At 39.3% G+C, this 20,036-nt stretch overlaps 2 protein-coding genes across 2 annotated transcripts in view; both read left to right on the top strand.

Annotated features, from left to right (window-relative positions):
• The window catches only part of LOC127633173 (medium-chain acyl-CoA ligase ACSF2, mitochondrial-like), a 233,500-nt gene that overhangs the window by 44,591 nt on the left and 168,873 nt on the right, over positions 1 to 20,036 (top strand). The gene's annotated exons all lie outside the window — the stretch shown is intronic.
• LOC127633427 (zinc finger E-box-binding homeobox 1-like) overlaps positions 9,195 to 20,036 on the top strand; it is a 78,804-nt gene continuing 67,962 nt past the window's right edge. Inside the window, exon 1 of the mRNA XM_052112507.1 lies at positions 9,195 to 9,283. Coding sequence (XP_051968467.1) covers positions 9,226 to 9,283 — 58 coding nt within the window. The 5' untranslated portion in view covers positions 9,195 to 9,225. The remainder of the gene's footprint in view (positions 9,284 to 20,036) is intronic.

Below are 20,036 nucleotides of genomic sequence, written 5' to 3' on the forward strand. Positions count from 1 at the left end.
CCTCAACCGCACTAGAATTACACCTGACTTAGCTTTTCAGTTATGTATCATCAACCAAAGTGTTTTTTCTGTCTTGGATATGTCTTTTTTTTTTTTCTTTTTATACATATTTCTTTAGCTCCCATAGTGTTAACATTGGCTTCATGACACAGGGCAGTGGAATGGATGTGGTGAAAAAAAACAGTGAGAGTGACTTTATTCGTTTAATATGCTTCCCTTCATGCTCTTTCTGTACACATTGTAGGTTTTTGTGGCTTGAGAGGCTAAATCTGTAGCTAGTTGCAGCTTTCATGCACTGCTGACCTTCATACCTGCTCACTTTTGTGCGTAAATGTGTGTGTGTGAATGCACACTATTGCTTGCCTTCTGCCTCTTCTAAACTGGTCTAAAATAATATTTTTTTAAACACCCCTCCTAAAAGTAATCTTACCACACTCCTGTTCCTTTTCATATTGTTCCCTAATATTAACCAATTGTTTCTATAAGCCATGTAATAAGTATTCTATGCATATCCAGCGCACTGATCAAGTTTATAGAAAATCTCTGTCTATATCCTCTAAAGAAAATTAAGAGGCAATATATTATCCACCAATTGACATGGTCCCGTTTTCTTTGGTCAGTGTCGAGAACAGGTACAACACAGGTGAGTGTTTCAATGTTTCATCTGTTTCTATCAGTTGTAAAATCCTGCAACATATTGAGAAGATATGTGTCATGCTGAAACACCAAATCTATTCACATAATGGCAGGAATTCTGAATGTTAAATGCATGCATACTAAACATGGACATTTCTAAACCACTAATGCAAAAGGAACAGACTGAACTTGTGGAAACAAAGCTTAGGAAAGTAAATAGAAGGACGCCTTCTGTGAAAATTTGTTCTTCAATAAAAACACCTGGATAATAAGTTGTTCTCTCTGTTTCTCTCTCACTTTCATTGTCTCTTTTTTATTTCAGGTATGTTCACATCTGTGCATCATCTTAATGTGGTATGATACGTTGAGACACAGAGCTTGAAGTGTGTGTGTGTGTGTGTGTGTGTGTGTGAGTGTGGGAAGCATCAATCTTCCTCTCTGACATTCCAGCAAATGAGCAGAAGCAAGATCTTGGTGTTCCAACATACACAAAATATATTTTAGCTGTGGTTGTGAGGTGATGTTTTGACGGAACATTTGGAATGGATCTCCAGTAATCTGCATGACAGACTTAGCTCACCCGTACAACTTGCATGATCCAAAAAAATATCCCGTCACACACATCAGCACACTTTAGCTATGGTAGCCTACTTCTTCCCACACACTCATTTTTTCCCCATAGAAAATTCTTGGGCACTGTGATATGGCTGCATTTACTACATTTTGAAAAATATCATACATTTTACAATGAACAAATACTGTAAATCTTTTTCTATTAAGCAATGAAAGTTTTATAAAAATTTTGAAATACTGCCTTTAAATACCGCATATGCTTACAGAAAAAAGACATGAAATTTTGTACAACAGACATATTGCAATTGCAAATTGTTCAGTGCTATCCATTAAGTTTCTCTCTCTCTCTCTCTCTCTCTCTCTATGAGTATCTAATCCTAAGGATTGCATTAGGTTACAAGTGGAGTCAGATGGATTCTGTAGATTCTTTTCTAGCAAATTTGACTAAAATACTCAACTTTTTGGAGATTTTTTATTTTGGATGTGGCTAAATTCTACTAGGCATCAGAACTACAGCCCTGTCCAGGGACAATCCAGAATAGAGGAAGTGAGGTCATAATAACCTTGTTCTTGGGAAGGGCAACATTGTGTGATTGACATCTTCAGTTTATCTTCAAAACATTCCATTGTTGGCAACTTAGGCTCTTGAGTTTTCCTGGGCTCTTGAATACTTTTGTCGTCATGACATTCGTGTTTACATTTTCCCTGAGCAGTAAAAACTTCATCAACGCACCATGAATTTATGAAACATGTAACGAGCATGGCTGGTTGAAGCACACATTTTTTGGCTTTGAAATATATATCTATATTTTGCTACAACCCTGGTAGACAAAGAAATAACGAGACATTTAAACAATTTCTACACTAATGTTAAAATCTTTCGACTACACTTTGCTTATGAGGGAAGATCATATTTCATTTGCAAATAAATGTATGCATTTTATTTTCAAAGCCTTTTTCTGGCAAATGTCGGTTTGAGTTACGTTGTTGATCTTTCCCTGGTTTTAGATTATTACATTTCTGTTTTCTGTGATTCTGTAATGGAAGATGGCTTATGCCCCATGCAGAACACATACCCCAGGGGTCACTTGAGTTCTTGTATTTTTTTTCCTACATCCATCATAGCAACCAAACTATTCTCTTCTCACTTTCTTTCTTTCTCTTCCATGCCTTCTTGTATGTTTTCTCTTTGGCATTCTTAGTGTGATTTTACCTGTCAATTCCTACCTTACTCCTCATTATGTTTTTTCTCTGTATTGATCTGTTTCTCCAGTTGTACTTAACACCTGTTTTTCTCTTTCATTCCTCTCTCTTTCTGTTCCTCTCCTCTGTTTTTAATCATCAATTTCTTAAATGTGTCAGTCTCTCAAATGAGCCATACACCAATAACTTGGTGATTATGTTGTCCCTCTTTCTGTATTTGGACTATTCTGCCGTTTCTTTAGAAGTCCTTCCATTCCTTTCTTCATGTCTGCTTCCTTCCTTTTCCTCTTTCAATGACCCCCCAAAAAACACACCATCTTTTCCCTTCCCCCACACAGCTGGTGCCCTGAGCTGTTAGTCCAGATGGTTACGAGGGGAGGCAGGGGCTTGTTCTCCACGTAGCTCCACAGCAGGCTCTCTGTCCTGGGCAGCACAGAGTCGGCTCCCTTCTGGACCAACTGGAACTCCCCCAAACAGCACTGCCAGCATTAATCTCATAAATGATCCCGCCAGGAGGAGGATCAATACTCATTTACAGAGACACGGCCTGATCCCTTAATGTAGAGCATGGCGGATAGCTTTCTACACCCCCCGCCGTGTTGCTGTCTCTCCTTCTATCTTCTCCGCTCTCTCTTTTTACACCAATCCCCCTCATCAGTATACCTTCCCAATACACTGGGTAAAAGAAAAATGTATTTGGATAAGCTAACAGGTAATGAGACTTTGACTAAGATCAGTTGATTTAGTTGAACCTCTGATGATGAAGTCAACACTGCGCCAGTTAAACTGTCACCCTCAGTGGGTACAGTGGATTGGAAACAGCAGCATTGGATAGCAGATATTGTTGGGGTTTGATTTTGTCAGTCTGGGTGGTCCTGTCACCAGTAACTGGAAATAGGGTTTTAATATTTGCAGTAGCATTAATTTTACTCTGTTTTTCAGTTGTGAGAAAATATGACTTCATGTCGAAATGGCAGCATCCAAGGAAAATGGGAATAGACTGGACTTTCCACAGAATAATGGCCCTGTCTTTTTCCAGTTGGTTAGCATTAGCCTAGAGCGCGTGTGTGGTTTTCAAAATGCCTCATCATTGATCTCTGATGAAGCATTGAAACCCTTTTCTTGTCATTTTTCCCCTAGCCATGCAGGGAAGTCTGTTTTTCACCTTCTCTCTGTTTTAGTGCCCGTTCGGCTCTAAGCGCGCTGGCATGCCTGCTGGACCGGTGTGTCACCTGGAGCAAACTCAGCTGGACAGCTGCTAACGTCACTGGCACACAAAGAGAAATGTACTGTTGCCTGGTCAAAGACATGCTAAACCTTGCAATAAAATTGTACAATTCCAAGATCTCATAAGGTCCAGTGTCCATGTCAGCAGAAATTTGGTGGTGACAATTTCTTTCATGACAGCACCAATGAAAATGCACAAATGAAATTCCTAATGAAAGTTCAGAAGAGATAATGGTCTTATAATACCACCAAAAGCTGCTTACCTCACTTCTTCCAAAAATATTTTCGGCAACTCTCCTTTACCTCAGCTGTATTTAATGCAATGGTTATGACCAGTAAGGGAACATAGCTGAAACCCTGTCATTACAGACAGACAAAACCCATCCACCCTTTTCCACATAGCTCTTATCCATTATATGGACTTGCAACCTTGAATAAATACATATCTCAGAAAGGCAGAAAACAGAGTGCTAACTGGCTTAACGAGATTCCATAGACATTAATGCTATTATTATCTGTTGCTCTTTAAAGCCTCTACACAGCCACAGAGCACTTTGTCATGCTGAATAATTCACTGTCAGCAGCCATAGGCAGAGAGGACTGGCATAATGATGGAGGGACAGGCACCTTACTCAGCTCTGTCTGTTGTCTGTTTGATGAAGTGAAAGAGGCCATGGGTTGGAGAGGGTTAGACAGATGACAGGGAGGGTATTTGAGGCAACTACCAGGGACATCTCCAAACTAGTGTTGGATTTGCTCTGCAAAGATTCCACTATGTACTTAGAGGATATTGCTTTCAACACAGGCCTTGTCTTCTCTCTAAACATTCAAAATGAAATTGCCCCCTCATTTGTCTCCTAACCATTGTTTCATTTCCCTTTCCACTTCCTGTTCTCATGACCATGGCTCACCTGTGGAGCATTTACAGATTTGATTTGAATGTGTAAGATGGCTGTGGAATATTTAAGAAGGTCATAGTTCTTTCCAAAGTTCATTTTCTGGATCTATTTTCTGGAAAAAAAGTTTCCAAGTATGATCATACCTCAGTTGAAATACAAAATGAGAACACTCAGGAAGTTAACAAGCCAGAAGCAACATGAACCCGGCACTTTAAAGTGATAGTTCACCCCAAAATGAAAATTCTGTTATAATTTAGCCTCATGTCATTCCAAACCCCAATGACTTTGTGCTTCTCCTGTTCCACTGTTGTGTTCAACAGTTATAACAGCTTGGAATGGCATAAAGATGAAGGCAGATAAGGGCAGAATTTTCATTTTTGGGTGAACTAAAAAATGGGCTTAACAGGAATATTTATTTTTACAGTTGTTAATTTGTTAGATTTTTCTTGCAAAGATTTGTGCAACAAGCTCACCCCCATATCGTTGAGAGATTATATGGTGTCTTCATTCAATCAATGCGGACTGCACTCTGCAGACCCATGCTAAGAACACCTCACCCAGCTAATGTCTGACAGAAACCTGATAGTCATCAGTTTCAAGAATAGCCCTACACACCACTGCTGCACTCACTTTTGTGACCTGTAACAAAGAACGACAGACATTTAGATGGTACTGTGTTGGTGCTTCGCCTCAAAGTGTCCTTGTGTTCAAACTCATAATTAGCTCATATTATGACCTGCTGCATTCATATTTCTAAAGATACTATATGCAGGGACTGTTAAACTTTTTCTTGGACTCTAAATGATATGATGCCTGAAAACCTGTGGCATACAATTAGTTGTTACAAAGCTTTTTATTTGGGTTGTTCTTACCATATTTCCCTGCCACTAACATTTCTCTGGACTTTAATTTCTTGACTTCTTTTTACTCTTACCAATTTTTGTAAGTATCTCTCTTTCATTCTCTCCATCTCTCTCTCTGTCCTTCTTTCTCCCTCTCATGCATTCTCTCCATGGTCAGAGGAGTAAATATCCCAGGGGAACAGCAAGCTCTTTCTTTGGGCGGAGGACTGAATCATTGCAGTGAGGGTCCCATGATCCTCCCTGTGCCTTGGAATACACACTGCATTCCTTCTTCCTACACATGTGCACGCACATACACAAACTCACATCTCATTATAAATTAAATTGATACAAATATACAGAACCTCCTTTTGCAACATACAACCAGATATACATTTATGCTAGCAAACAGATAGCAAAATGTTATTACAATAAATACATGATATTTGCATCACGTTATGTTACAGTTAAAACAGATTGTACTGTTATTCACCAGATAAACTGGCAAAGCGTTTAGCAGACTGAAGAACTGTAAAGTGCACTTGCTTGCTTGTTTCTCCTATCACCAAAAAAAACCATTCCGTGTACATGAGCACACTTGGCAATAAAGCTCATTCTGATTCTAATATGCTTATTTCAATCATGATTAAATCAGACTTTGCATTATGATTATATATTGTCTCGTTTGTGACAGTAGCAAAACCTGAGCTAACTTTCAAATAAAAACCAACACTGTTAAATCTGCTACTGATATTATCAGTCATGTGACATTATTGTTAATAATTGATAAATGAATGGCACTACTTTGAAGTTCCAACCCTGTTCCTTTGCATTAAAATATGAACTAAATCAAAACAGTTATATATAATTCAAATCTTATGGGAAAAACTGACTGCCAAATAAAAGATCTAAAACCGTCTGCATTATCTTGTTTGATACAACTATTGAGAAACTTTTGTAAACTCTAAACTATCTAAGTGATAGTGGCTACCAGTCAAAAACATTCTTATTTATTTTATGGTCTTTAAAACCTCTAAACCTCTTTGTATATATACACACATAAACAACTTTATTAGGAACACTATGGTCCCAATAAAGTGCCCAATGTGGTCTTCTGCTGTTCTAGTCCATCTGCCTCAACGTTCAACATGTTGTGCATCCTGAGATACTATTCTGCTCACTACAATTGTAGAGAATAGTCATTCGCAGCACTTTTTCCTGATTTTTGCAGCCCAAAATGATTGAATTTGCTGTTGCTTTTCTCAAATTTTGTGGTGCAATTTGCTGCATTTATTGGGGTTGTTTTGCAGTGAAACAAATCATTATATACTTCTTTAATTGTGTTAATTACATTGTAAATTCAATTACATGTAAATATTTTAGTGCACAATATCTGAACATGCAGTTAGCAAGCAATCAAGCAAAAAAAAGAAAAAAGAATTAAACATACATTTATGTGAAACCTGTGGGTATTGAAAGACCCTTAATTATTTTTTTGTATTAAACGTTTCTGCCTCAGACATTTACAATCTAAGGTTAAAATAGACATGCAATAAATCTGTAAACTAAAAGCACAAATAAGGATTCAATAATTATGCCTGTTGCAATTACTACATTGACTGATATTGAAATCTGATTTATGGCCATATATGAACAAATACAGATAGTTCTTATATTTGAGCATTTATGTACAAATTTAAATTCCACAAGTGTTTACATTTTTTTTACATAAATTAAAATGTTTGTCATATTTTGAAATATAGTCCTGTTGCATATGTGACCTTTTTATATTAGTAAAAAACATTTATGATAATGTATGTTCATCATATAAATACTCAGCATATTTTGCCATTTTCAGATTCTTAGCCAACTGTATTAAGCTATTCAACTAATAGGGTTTCCATCCATAGAACTGCTGCTCACTGGATGTTTTTTGTTTTTGGCACGATTCTGAGTAAATACTAGAGACTGTTGTGCGTGAAAATCCCAGGAGATCAGCAGTTACAGAAATACTCAAACCAGCCTCTCTGGCATCAAAAACCATGCCACGGTCTAAATCATACTTTATTCCCCATTCTGATTGTTCTGATTGTCATTATACACATCAGATGGCAGGATCGAATCCCAGATCTAGAGGTAATCCAACGAGCTGGCTCTGTCAGTGTTGAAGCTCTTATTACATCATCACAACTGCGATGGGCTGGACATGTGCGCCGGATGAGTGACAGCCGACTGCCCAAAGCAATTTTTACGCAGAGCTAAAAGAGGGCAAAAGAAGCCGCGGTGGTCAAAAACTGTGTTTTAAAGATGCCCTGAAAAGACATATGAGGAACACCGGGCTCTCCCCGGAAAGCTGGGAGGAACAGGCCCTGCAGTGTGAGAAATGGCAGCATGGATTGAAAACCGCTGTCGCAGCTATTGAGAAAAAGCGTCAGAAAGACTATGAGAAAGCCCATTGCAGCAAAATACTTTGTCTGTAGCAAATGCCATCGCTGCTGTAGATCGAGAGCAGGCCTTCTAGCCCACAAGAGAGCCTGCCTACAATAGCCTCCAATCCAGACAGTCATCGTCGATACACGACGGACTGCCGATGATGTTGATGTGAATATTAACTGAAGCTCCTGACCCGTATCTGCATGATTTTATGCACTGCTGTCACACAATTGGCTGATTAGGTAACCGCATGAATAGGTGTACAGGTGTTCCTAATAAAGTAATCGGTGAGTGTATGTACAGAATATAAACAGTAGCTATGCATGTTTACATTTTGTACAAGACAAAATTTCCATTAATCATTTTTAATGGATTAATTGGACATTTACGACAGAAATAGCAGTCAATAGCCAGCATACTGTATATGCAAACTCCTTCAGACTGTTTAAAAAGTATCCCAGGTGGATGCATCGTTTATGACGAATGAGAGGAGTACAGGAGCTACACAGCATCTTTTTGTACATCATATTTTTGTAATAGTAATAATTTATATTCACAGTATAGCCTATTTTATTTGTCTTCTGTCATATATCTGTATATTGCCTTGTGTGTTGTATTATTTTTATCCTTTATTTATGTTTCTTGCTGTAACACTGTTGTGTAATGTCCTCCTGGGGATGAATAAAGTACTACCCTCTCCATCCTTCCAATTGTGGTATTTCTTAATTTTTATGACTTTCCTATTGCATGAAAAATAGCAATGAGAATAAGTAGGTGTGTCTAAACTTTAGGCTGGTATTAAAATTAGAAATCAAATGGTATAAACTATTTAAAACGAATTCATTTCTTATTCTTGCTGCAACTAATTTTTTTCTTCCTCACCATGAATGACAAAGTTGCAGGAAAGACATGATTGTGTATGCGTGCGTGCGCACGCGCGTGAAATAAACAGGTGCACGCGTCAAACTTTCTCCGCCCCCACCCTTAATGTAAAAAATAAATAAATGATGACGCTTGATTCACGTTCATTGTTTACCTTTTCGGTTTCCCCGTGATAACTGGCTTGACAATGTGTTTGTTAATGCCAGTAAATCAACCTCCTTTTGAACTGTCAATCAAAATAGATTCGAAGTTCTCTCAGATTACACGCACAGGTTGTTGAGTGGCTGTTTCGGACAGCTGTGGGGTTACTTCACTTGAGGCAGTAGCACCGTGTGGTGTGAGGGGCGGGAGTCGATCAGAGACTGGGGTCTGCGCGCGCGAGAGAGGTGTAGGAGCCAGAAGGTAATGTCGTAAAGCCGAGTGTCGTAAACCAGGTGCAGGGAGGGGATGTGGAGTAGGAGGGAGGGAGGGGAGGTGTGGGGGCGAGAGGAGGTGACTCTCCAGCAGCATTTAGACACAGCGAAAGGATCATGGCGGATGGCCCCAGGTGTAAGCGCAGAAAGCAGGCAAACCCGAGGAGGACAAACGGTGAGTAAAAACCCTTCGCTCCTACCGGTTGTCGTTCACTTTGGTGGGCGACGGCTGATTTCATTCAACTCTGTACTCTGGTCGTTGGTAGAACTTCTCGAGCACCACAATTTCTAGTCAGTAAAAGTGCTGGAAAGTAGCGCTCCGCTGTGTTATAGCCCCTATGTGGTGTACCGTTATACCTGCCGCGCTCGCGACTCTCTCTCCGCCTAGCGGTGCACGAGCGCGGACCGTTATACGCACCCAGTCCCCTATAACTGACACGCGTTTTGTTTCCTCTTGTACTTCTCTTCGCATTTCGTTCACTTTTTAAAGCTTCCTAATTGATAAAGAACTATTTCGAGTCTAATCCGTTACGCCTGTTTGTCTGTCCTCCGTAGATTCGCTCGAATAGGAACTTATTTTCTTGCTCACAATGTACCTGTTTGGTCCGATGTGGGTGAAATGGTTTCACGTGAATCAGTTTAAGTGACTGAAGTGGTGGAAATGTTTTCATAAATGTGTGCGCGTGTGTGTGCCTGTGTGTGTGCCTGTGTGTGTGTGTGTGTGTGTGTGTGTGTGTGTGTGCGCGCGCGTGTGTGTGTGTGTGTGCGCGCGCGTGTGTGTGTGTGTGTGTGTGTGTGTGTGTGTGTGTGTGTGTGTGTGTGTGTGTGTGTGTGTGAACCGACTGGGTGTTTGGGAGGATTTTAGTTTTATTTTAGTTAACAACCAACTTTGATATATATCTGCAACGGGCTGTTCCGCTGTCTGCGTTGTAGCAGGTAGCTAGCGAGCTATCAGAATCCTATTAATAAACTCTTTATATTGAAAACAGTACTTGTGTTAGCATTTTATCTTGTGGAATGTTTTTAAATAAATGCTTTTATATCGACGACATGACGGTTTGGTTTGTTTTTCTTTATATAATGGTACAGCTACAAGTCCCGTGCTCTGTAGCTCATTAGAAACTGCCTGATAACAGCAGCACGTTGCTCTCTGTGTGCTGCTGTATTGGGAAAAAGGGGCAAGTGTGCAGTTTACAGTGATGTTTGACAGGAAAGTTTCTTTTTGAACTCCGATTGAAGTTCACAAAGCCAAAAATAAGAGTGTGTTTATGTAACAGTTCTGCCAGTCGTAAGCGCCCCTGTGGGATCGGGGCATAGAGAGCTCTAAAGCACGATGCCAGTTAAAGCAACCTGTTTGTGGAGCCAGACTGCCTCGTTTCTAGTTGGGTGGTAACGCTGAAAAGAAAAGGAAAGGAATCTGAAGGGCTGTCTGCTGCAAGAACAACTGCTGCAGCCTATATAAGGAATGCATATACATCCAGAGCAGCGCAGAGAATCCCGATAAATCGCGCTCGGATACTGCTACTGCTGCTGGACTTATTATACTGACAGTATATTTGTTTTCGGGACTTTATGCATCAATAGCCTGCATGCTTTTAATGCACGCCAATGACTGTGCAGGATTATGTGTGGTTAATAACTTACTATAGTGCTTGGACAGTTGCGATTTGCTCTCTTGAATTATAAAGATTTATCTGGGAGTAGACTGTGCCGTCGTCCTGGGCCGAAGTATTTTTCGTACAAGTGATAAGGAAATCGATAAGGAGAAATGTGAGGCATGCTTCTTGTTTGCGCGCACGACAGAGGGAGTCTCAAACACTTATAGACTTATTTTAAACATTTCTTGTCAAGACGAGTTTCGTTCAAACTCGCTCATTTTAAATTCGAACGGATCGTTCGTCGTTTCTACCGTTTATCTTTTGTGATAGGCTAATTGATTGTTTTGTTGAGAGACAGTGAAGAAATACACTTTTCCTAAGGCTGACGACATGCGCGCGCCATATAGTGGTCCTCAATGCATGCGCGTGAAAGCGACCTGTAAACAGTGTATGTGCCTACATGAACGGAGAAGACAAAATGTCACTTTATTTTCGAAAGTAGCATTTGACAATATATTTATCGGCACTTCAACTCGCTGACATGGAAGGAATCTTTTCTCTCTCTGTTTGAGATACATTGTCTCATTTTGAAAGCAGACGGAAGGCGTTTCTCGTGCGTTGCAGCAAATGTCAACTTGTGCAGGTATAAACAAGATGTGTGTGCAGTGTATCTCGCATGCCCTCTCAGCTTCTGTCATTTGTTTTTATTGGAGAACGGAGGGGTGTATTTTGTTGTCATCCTGCTTTCTAAAGAGCTTACTCTTAATAGCTTTTGTAAATCATCGCAAGAGTGCAGAGAGCATCCTCGGTGCTTGTAGGTGCTGGACCATCGCTTATTATCTTTTTTACATGTGGTAGGGGAAAAAACAGGCGTGCTCTGAAATTGTTTTGAAAGGTGGAATGATTTTACATTGAGGGTAATTCTGCAGCGCCTCTGAATTGGTAATGTTAGTGCTTTGTCATGGGGCGTTTGCTCTGCTCACCGCACTGCAGGTCTCGCGAACACAGACTCACCTGAGCCACGCAACAACACCTGCTTTAACATATTTTATTATATCAAAACTTAAGGTATAGCTTTCTAGAACACGTTAAGTCATTTAAACTAAGACACTGGTTCTGTGTTAACCTAAATAAAGCTGTTTTTTAAATTGTTTTACTTAATCCTATAACTGTTTTTGGAGCTAAATAAATTAAGTTTGTGCTGCCACAACGCTGTTGCTCTTGTATAAAAGAGCGCACCCGCGGAGTATCAGCGCACCACGTGCGTGATGAACGCTCCCTGACTGTGCGCGTCCCTGCGTCAATAACATACGTCACTCCCCCCGCGCCACCATGGGGAGTTTTGCTCTCCGTTTGGTGTGAAGGCCAGCAGTAAATGTTCACTGAAGTTAAGAAAAAAAAATGTAATTGGACAAAGACAGCAAGTACCACATAATGTTTTATTTCATTTCTACATATGAATACACTGGTGGTAAACTGTTTGCTCATGGTGGCATATTCATAACTAATTTACATTCACCAACTTTGCAATGCCACATAATTAAAATGCCTCTCTTCGTCTTCTATGAAATCCACTTGATTGTGGCTCCTATTCAGAAGGCCTAATTGTTGGGAATGTTGCTGTTCCGATGTTTCTCCTGGTGGGTCGTGTGTTGTGGCAGTGAGACATAATTGTTTGAGAATTGTAAAGATGTGTATGGTGCAGTCACAAGGTTCAATTAATTTTAGACTTTATTAGACAGCGATATTTAAACAAGTCTACATGTAACTCATTGCCTATAACTTTTCTTTGACCATCAAGAAAGTCTTGTAGTCAGTTGGGGGGAGAAGAGGTATTTAGTTCCCTGGTGCTGAATCTTTTACCAGACAGGGTGAGCATGTGACAGCAGCACTTCACCATCAGGTGAAAAATCTGTGATGTGCCTGTTGCTTTATTTAAAGGCAGGGTGTTAACCCCAAGAGCTGTTGGGCAGGTGAAGAATTTTTTACAAACTAGAGAATTCATAAGAGAATGCCAACTCCAGGGGAAATGGTGGATTAACTTTTCCATTAAGGGGCAGTAATTGCCACCTGGATTGGATATTCATGGGCATTTTGAAGGCATATTTTGTTCTGAACATAAAATAATACTTAAATGTAATAAATTAATTTTCTAGTTCTCCATCTGAATAATTTGATTGAGAATATATTACCTTTTTTTGATAAAATTAAATCAACATCAACTCATATTTATGCCATTGAGACTTAAAATAGATTAGAACAACATCAGATGTAACATACAACAATGCTGTATTGAATGAGCTGATGCTGGTTAAAAAAATTATGTCAGTGAAAGTGGAAAAAAATATAAATCTATAATATTTTTATGACAGTTTTTGGACATGGCCATTTTGGTCCATAATGAACCTATGTGTAACTTTTTTTAATTGATGCACAAGGGTTAAGCTGTCTCAGGTGAAGTTATCTGTAGAATTCGAGGACGGTGTTGGGCTGTGTGTAAACATCTTCTTGAAACGCTGGTGGCTATGCAGTGCAGCATAAATAAATCTTATTTAAAAGCACACCTAATTTATATCATCAACCGCTCCAATAGCTGACACATTATTTTTCGAACCACTTAGATTCTTGGGATGTTTAGAATGATAGAAGATGCTTGACCACAGCGTTATGCCAGCGTGCCCTTTTCACCTTTTCATGCGGAACTCGGTGTAACGACCTTCCTGGCTAGTAGCCATTCTCGTGGTGCTGAACATGAAGGTGATCAGGAACATGAGCTGTAAACGTGAAGGGGCTGATAGTCCACGAGACAACAGGTGTTGTTCACAGGGCAGCTCTTCCTCTGTCTTCTCTCCTTTGCCGCTTTCTTGGTGTACTGGAGGGCAATTTGAAACCTCTCAGTTTGGGAATAGAGGAATGTGGCTGACTGGTATTAGCATGGCTAAGAAAATAAACATGACAGCGGCCACTGGGCATGCTGTGCTTTGTAGTGGCTTTCCAAAATGGAGGTTATGTTTCAAAAGAACTTTAGCAAGGCTTAATTTTTATACCAATGCATTTTAAGGGAAGGATTTACACCTACGAAATGAAGATAACTTGCAAAGTTTTACCTGCAGTTCACAAACATAAGCATATTTGTTTTCCAAATGCTCACAATGGCACACCCAATGAAAGACGAAAAATATTTAGCTCGTTTACTATCATTAACTTCGGAGAGCTGTGGGCCAAATTCAGGCTACTGCCAGCATCGTGATGAAATGGGTGTAGCAGAATTTATTTGGCTGATAAAACTTTAATTACTGCACTGGGCTATTTCCACACCCTGCACTGAACTTTCTAGTGTTTAAACCAATAAACACAGATGCTTATTTTTCTGTGAAAATGTTACTCATGCACATTAAGTCAAAACTTTATAGTTTAGGAAATTGTGTAATATTGGATCCATGCATTTGTTTTTCTGTTGGCCAATTGTATGTGTATTTAAGTGTGAGGAGTTTTTGTGTTGGAGCACTTTGCTGCAGGATAACATGCTGCTAGGACACTTTAAAAGCCATCTGCTAACATTTTGGGTCTCTCCTTGTCATGTGGGGTTCAGCAGAGGAGGAAACTTTCATTTATCCATCATCCTTTCAGTGACTCAAGTCACTCCTCTCCTCTCCTCTCCTCTCCTACGACCCCTTTTCTAAGACACAGTAGCAGGGTGATGTTACCTCTGCTATGGGCGCCCATGCATTGCCTCAAGTATGACCCCCCCACCATTGTGAGACGTCCAGCGTAACAAATTGCCCATGTGTTAAAGCCTCCAACACACACATTGTGAATAGATCTCTAGGTAACAAAGCTCAGAAGCAGGCCTTGTCCCCCCCCCAATTCCCTTTCAGCTTGCCTCCCGTGTGGAGGTCAGATGGAGGAGGGATTAGTTGAAGATGGGGGTCAGTGTTTTGGAGGCCTGCTGAGGTGACTGTGAAGGACTGTTGTAAACTGGCAGGAAAGCTCCTCTTCTCTCCCTTCCTGTGCTTTGCATAACAAACATGGCTTCCTTCTCGTCAAGGGCCAGTGTGTAAATATGTGTGTGTTTGTAAAAAAAAAAAATTGTGTATGTGAGTGGGAACTTTTTAGTCAGAGTGTGGTGGTGAATTTCTATTTGATTGAGGTCCAGTTTGTGTATTCTTCTGCATTGTACACATTAGTTTTCTTTTCTAAACGGATCAGAGAAGGAAATTGGCTCTTTTGTTTTGTTGATTAGGTGAATTAAAAGGAAAGAAAGGGAAATGGGACTCCCCAATTTGCCCCACTATAGCTAAAAGTGACACCACTCTCAGGCCTTAGTACTAAACACAACATGACAATAAACACACAATGCAGCCAACATAAAAGACATTCACTACACATTTAACTCCTTTAATGTTACTTATATGAAAGTGAAAAAAAGTACTGAAACAGAGACTGGATCCTTGGGTTGATTCAAAGTCTTTCTAGCAAGTCAGTCCACTGTCGGCCATCTTTGGAACACTCTTGGGAAGCTATTTTCAGTCATGTCATTGGAGCTATCTACTTGAATGGAGAAAGACCAAAATCTCAAAAACGTTTGGTCAAGATTACGATCAAAAGACATAAAGCAATAAAATCTGACAATACTGGTATCATAAATTGTGCTTCTTTACCAAATTCTTTACCAAAATTCTGATAAAAATTTAAAATGTTCTTGCTTGATAGCTAATAGCAATTTCTCCCATTCATTTTAATAGAAGTGGCCCATCTAAATAATCTAAATAATGCTAAATAATCTCTTGTTGATTGCATTGATATTATTGGTTAACCCTAAAATGCACATGTGACTTTAACCCTATAGAATGCATTTGTGGGTGACCCAGGAGCATATTAGAAGCTTACACTTTCTAAAAATTAATTATAATGATAATTTTAACAATAATTTACATTATTAATTTTTGATATATCTTTTTTAATTACTGTGTGGAGTTTCACACACATTCAAAACAAACAATTTGAGTGATACTAGGACTCACTACTTATTTTTCTTATAATAAACTTGTAAAATAACAACCTTATGTACTTTGTCTGTCAAACAGCAAATAGCTATATTTTTTGTTAGTGGTGAGGCATAATGAAAAGTTGCTAGTTTTGCTAGTAATGGTCTTTAAACTAGGCCTATTACCATTGTGCCCTTGCCGTGAACTAGGCATTTAACCTCAAGTTGCTTCATGGGGACTGCTCCTGTAATAGTTATAATATCATGCATTTTGGATAAAAGCATTGACTGAATGCCAACATGTTGACATACATACTACATATAAATGAACATGAACATGGTATTTAACCAACATACTCTCACGGCAAAATCGTCAGGATTCGTACCACTTTTCTAAATTTTGCTAAGTCATGCTACTGCAATCATTTTTATTCCTACGACTTTCACAGCAGCTAATGACGTTGCTGGACATCTTTTCCATATAATACGCAACAATTACTTGCTTCTGTCACACACAACAGCTTCCTATTATGTTTACACACTAATGATTGGTTAAGTTTAGATACTGTAAGTGGTTTGGGTAAGGGCATAATATTAATTAATATGTCCTTTTCGCCTCATGTGCAGAACTCGCGCTTACTCGCGTAATGAAATCATACGAGTTTATGCGACCAACATTGTGCGAGACCATAGAAAATAGCCAACTCATAAATGATGTATGACTTTTCATGAGATTGGGTTGTATATAGCATATACTTTATTACAATACAGATGGTAAATGAAAGCAATTAATGTATTACCAGTGTAATACCAGTTTAATTGTACTGAATAAAACAGTTACGGGTATTTTTGACCCACATATGGAAAATAGGGGTAGTAGTCATGCAAACTAAATGTGCCAACTCAATAGCCAACTAAATGTGAAAATAGTCAGTTCAAGATACCTTAATTGAGGCATTCATGTCAGATGAAAAGACCCACGTATGCATTTTAGTGTTCATACAAGTGGCATTGGTGATGTCAGCAGAGAAAAAGTATTTGAAATGCATTTTAATGAAAGATTAAGAAAATCTTTATCCCTTTAGAATAACAAACACAGATGAATCATGCACAAAAGGACCAGAGAGGAAACAGGATCAATTTTGATTTATCTTGTCATAAAGAACCAATATCTGTGCATGGTAGATTTAATTTCAGGTGGTGCTTAATTCCTGCAGCCCAGTCCAACGCGGCTCCTAGCAAATCGTGCTCCACACATCTCTGTGCTTTTACAAATGGGGATTAATGATTAGCCCAGACACTGGTCCCATAGAAGGAGAGGAAGCATTACAGCTAAAGAAAAACCTGCTCCTTATTTCTCCTTCCTTCATCTCTTCTTCTTTTTCATTCTCCCAAGAAGAGCCCAGGATTCACAAACCTCCTTTTAGCCATGCACGGTTGTACTTTAGTGGCTAGTTTGTGTGTGTATATTTGTGTGTGCGTGCATGCTTAAGTGAGCTATTGTGTTTTAAAGCTTCAGCAAGGGGGAGAAAAGGGGTTTTGCTACCTATGCAGCAGGCCACTATCGGCCATAGAAGAGCTTAGTGGCAGAAGAAAAGGACCATTGAAAGAGTGCGAAGAGGGAGGGAACACTCTTTTTCCCGCTGCCTGTGGGAAACTACTGCCCATGCGGAGACACACATTTGCATATGACCCATTCTCATCCGAGAGGAAGACTGAGATGCGGAGGAATCTTCGTTGCTTTGTGTGTATGTTTGTGTGAGTGCGTAGGTGGAGCGTTTGTCTGCCTGTGATGGAGAGGTGAGATTGAGGAACAAGTGTTCGTCAGCCCAGGTCCGAGGACAGAAATATCCTAAAGGCGTCTAGATGTGGGGGAAAGACACATCCACACACACACTCAGTAACACTTAAAGTCTGAGTGATGTCTGCCGCTTTGATACCAAGATACACACTTGCGTTTACATGTCTAAAAGAGAACACACCATAGACATCTTCTTTTGTGTTGCACAGAAGAGAAACATTGATATGGTTTTGGAACTGCATGCACACACACACACACACACACACACACACACACACACACAACTTAGTAACACTTGAAGATTGAGTGATGATGGCCTTTTCAGATGCACACACATGCACATTTGTGATGCCTCCCTAGAATAGCAGCAGCCCATTTGGATCATTCATAAGTATTGTGCTGTCTGGATCCATCATCAGCACACATTCCACAATCTCTTTCATTTGTTTATTTAAGTGTGTGTGCTTATGGGTGTATTCATTTTTCATTTCACTCTTATTTCTCCTGGTGGGTGTGTGGTGATTATTATTGCGCTGTGTTGATCTCATCTAATAGTGTGTGTACGAAATAGATTCTCTGGAGATAAACACTCCCCCTCAGCCTTCTTGACAGTGTGACTCATATGAACAGGTGTGTGAGGTGTGTGACCTCATTTAATACAATCATCCATCCCAAAGTGTGTGTGTATGCATGGTGGGAAGGTCGCTGCTCCATCACACAGGAAATTAAGACTCCCCATACTCCTTGCTCTTTGGGGATATTATGTTTGTGTGTACACCTGTCTAAAAGACTCCATTCTGGGTCTGACAACTTAAGTGGTATGTGAGTACTGTGTGTGTGTGTGTGTGTGTGTGTGTGTGTGTGTGTGTGTGTGTGTGTGTGTGCGTGTGTGTGTGTGAGCGTTTGCACCTGTTGGGAATTTTTAAGTGCACCTGAGAATATGAGTGCTCATAATTGTTCTGTGTAGGGGGTAATTTTGTGCGTCTGCTGAGCTGATACATTCATTGTTTTTAATAATACAACTTTGGACTACTCTTAAGGGCTAGGGAGGTCCCCAGAGTTCCTTTTACTCTTTTTCTCTCTCTTTTATGCTCTTTCAAAACGACTTATGTCTACAAAGTGTCAGTGTGTAACTGTTCACACAATACACTGGACTTTTCAATGTCTATCACCCTGTTTTCACTGGACTGTGGTGTAATCTAGTGGTTACAGATCTGGGCTGGTATCCAAAAGGTTACAGGTTCAGATCCCTCTAGGTGAGATCCATGAACTAACACCATTGTGTCCTGGCCTGAGACACTTAACCTTAGGTTGGTCTGAGGGGACTGTCCCTGTAACTTAACATGGTGCCATTCTATGGTCACATCACATGAAAGACACAAATTCCCTACTCCTTTGATGATGTATAATTATTCTATTATATTCCATACTGTAAACTATTTAAGCACACATAAATTTAAGCTTCAATTGCTGCCTTAAATGTTTAAGTAAAATCAAAGTGGTGCCAAAGTTCCAACCTGCAGTGTTAGGTTTATTGCTCTTTTTTTTTGTTTTTGTTTTTTAGCAAATTTATATTGAATCATTGACGAAGAAAATCTAGTTAAAAACTAAATAGAAATCTTCAAGATATGACAGAAATGATTGTGCCTAGTTAAATAAATGGAAACATTGATATTGTTATAATGATGACAATATTTTCTAATAATTTATATTGTATTATATTACGCAAGTTAATTAAAATTTGTATTGCAAAGGGGTGCTAATATTACAACCTGTTTGTTGCTCTTCAACTGCTTTTCGACTGCTAGATTATTTACCAATGAAGAACATTGAGCGAAAGTCTGAAAACTTAAAGATATTGTTATAATGATGACAACATTACAGTCATTATTTACTGTACATACTATTCTGTAAAAGATGAACGCTTAATCTACTTTAAGGAACATTTTAAAGGAATAGTTCACCCAAAAATACAAATTCTCTCATCATTTACTCACACTCATGCCATCCCAGATGTGTCTCTTTTTCTTCTAAAGAACACAAATTAATTTATTTAAAAGAATATCTCCGCTCTATAGGTCCACAAATTGCAAGTGAATGGTGACCAAAACTTAGAAGCTCCAAAAAGCACAAAAAGTCAGCATAAAAGTAATCAAGATGACTCCAGTGGTTTAATTCATGTCTAATTTGGGTGAGAAAATACTCTTTTTTTTTTTACTATACATCTTGCCATTGCTGTCTCTAGGCGCGATCATCATTTCAAACTCAATTACACTTCATAGTGCTAGAGTGTGCTAGGAAGTATAATCAAACTTGAAATTAGGGTTGCCAAGGAGACTGCTGATGTCAAGATTTATAATGAAAAGGGAGTTATTTTTGGGATGTTCTGATCCTAAACCAACTGGATTGCTTCAGAAGACATGGATTAAACCACTCGAGTCGTATGGATAAATGTTATGCTGCATTTTTGTGCTTTTTTGGAACTTTAAAGTTTTGGTCACCATTCACTTGCATCGTATGGACCTACAGAGCTGAGATATTC

The sequence above is a fragment of the Xyrauchen texanus genome, chromosome 40, assembly GCF_025860055.1.
Source record: "Xyrauchen texanus isolate HMW12.3.18 chromosome 40, RBS_HiC_50CHRs, whole genome shotgun sequence".
Taxonomy (NCBI): domain Eukaryota; kingdom Metazoa; phylum Chordata; class Actinopteri; order Cypriniformes; family Catostomidae; genus Xyrauchen; species Xyrauchen texanus.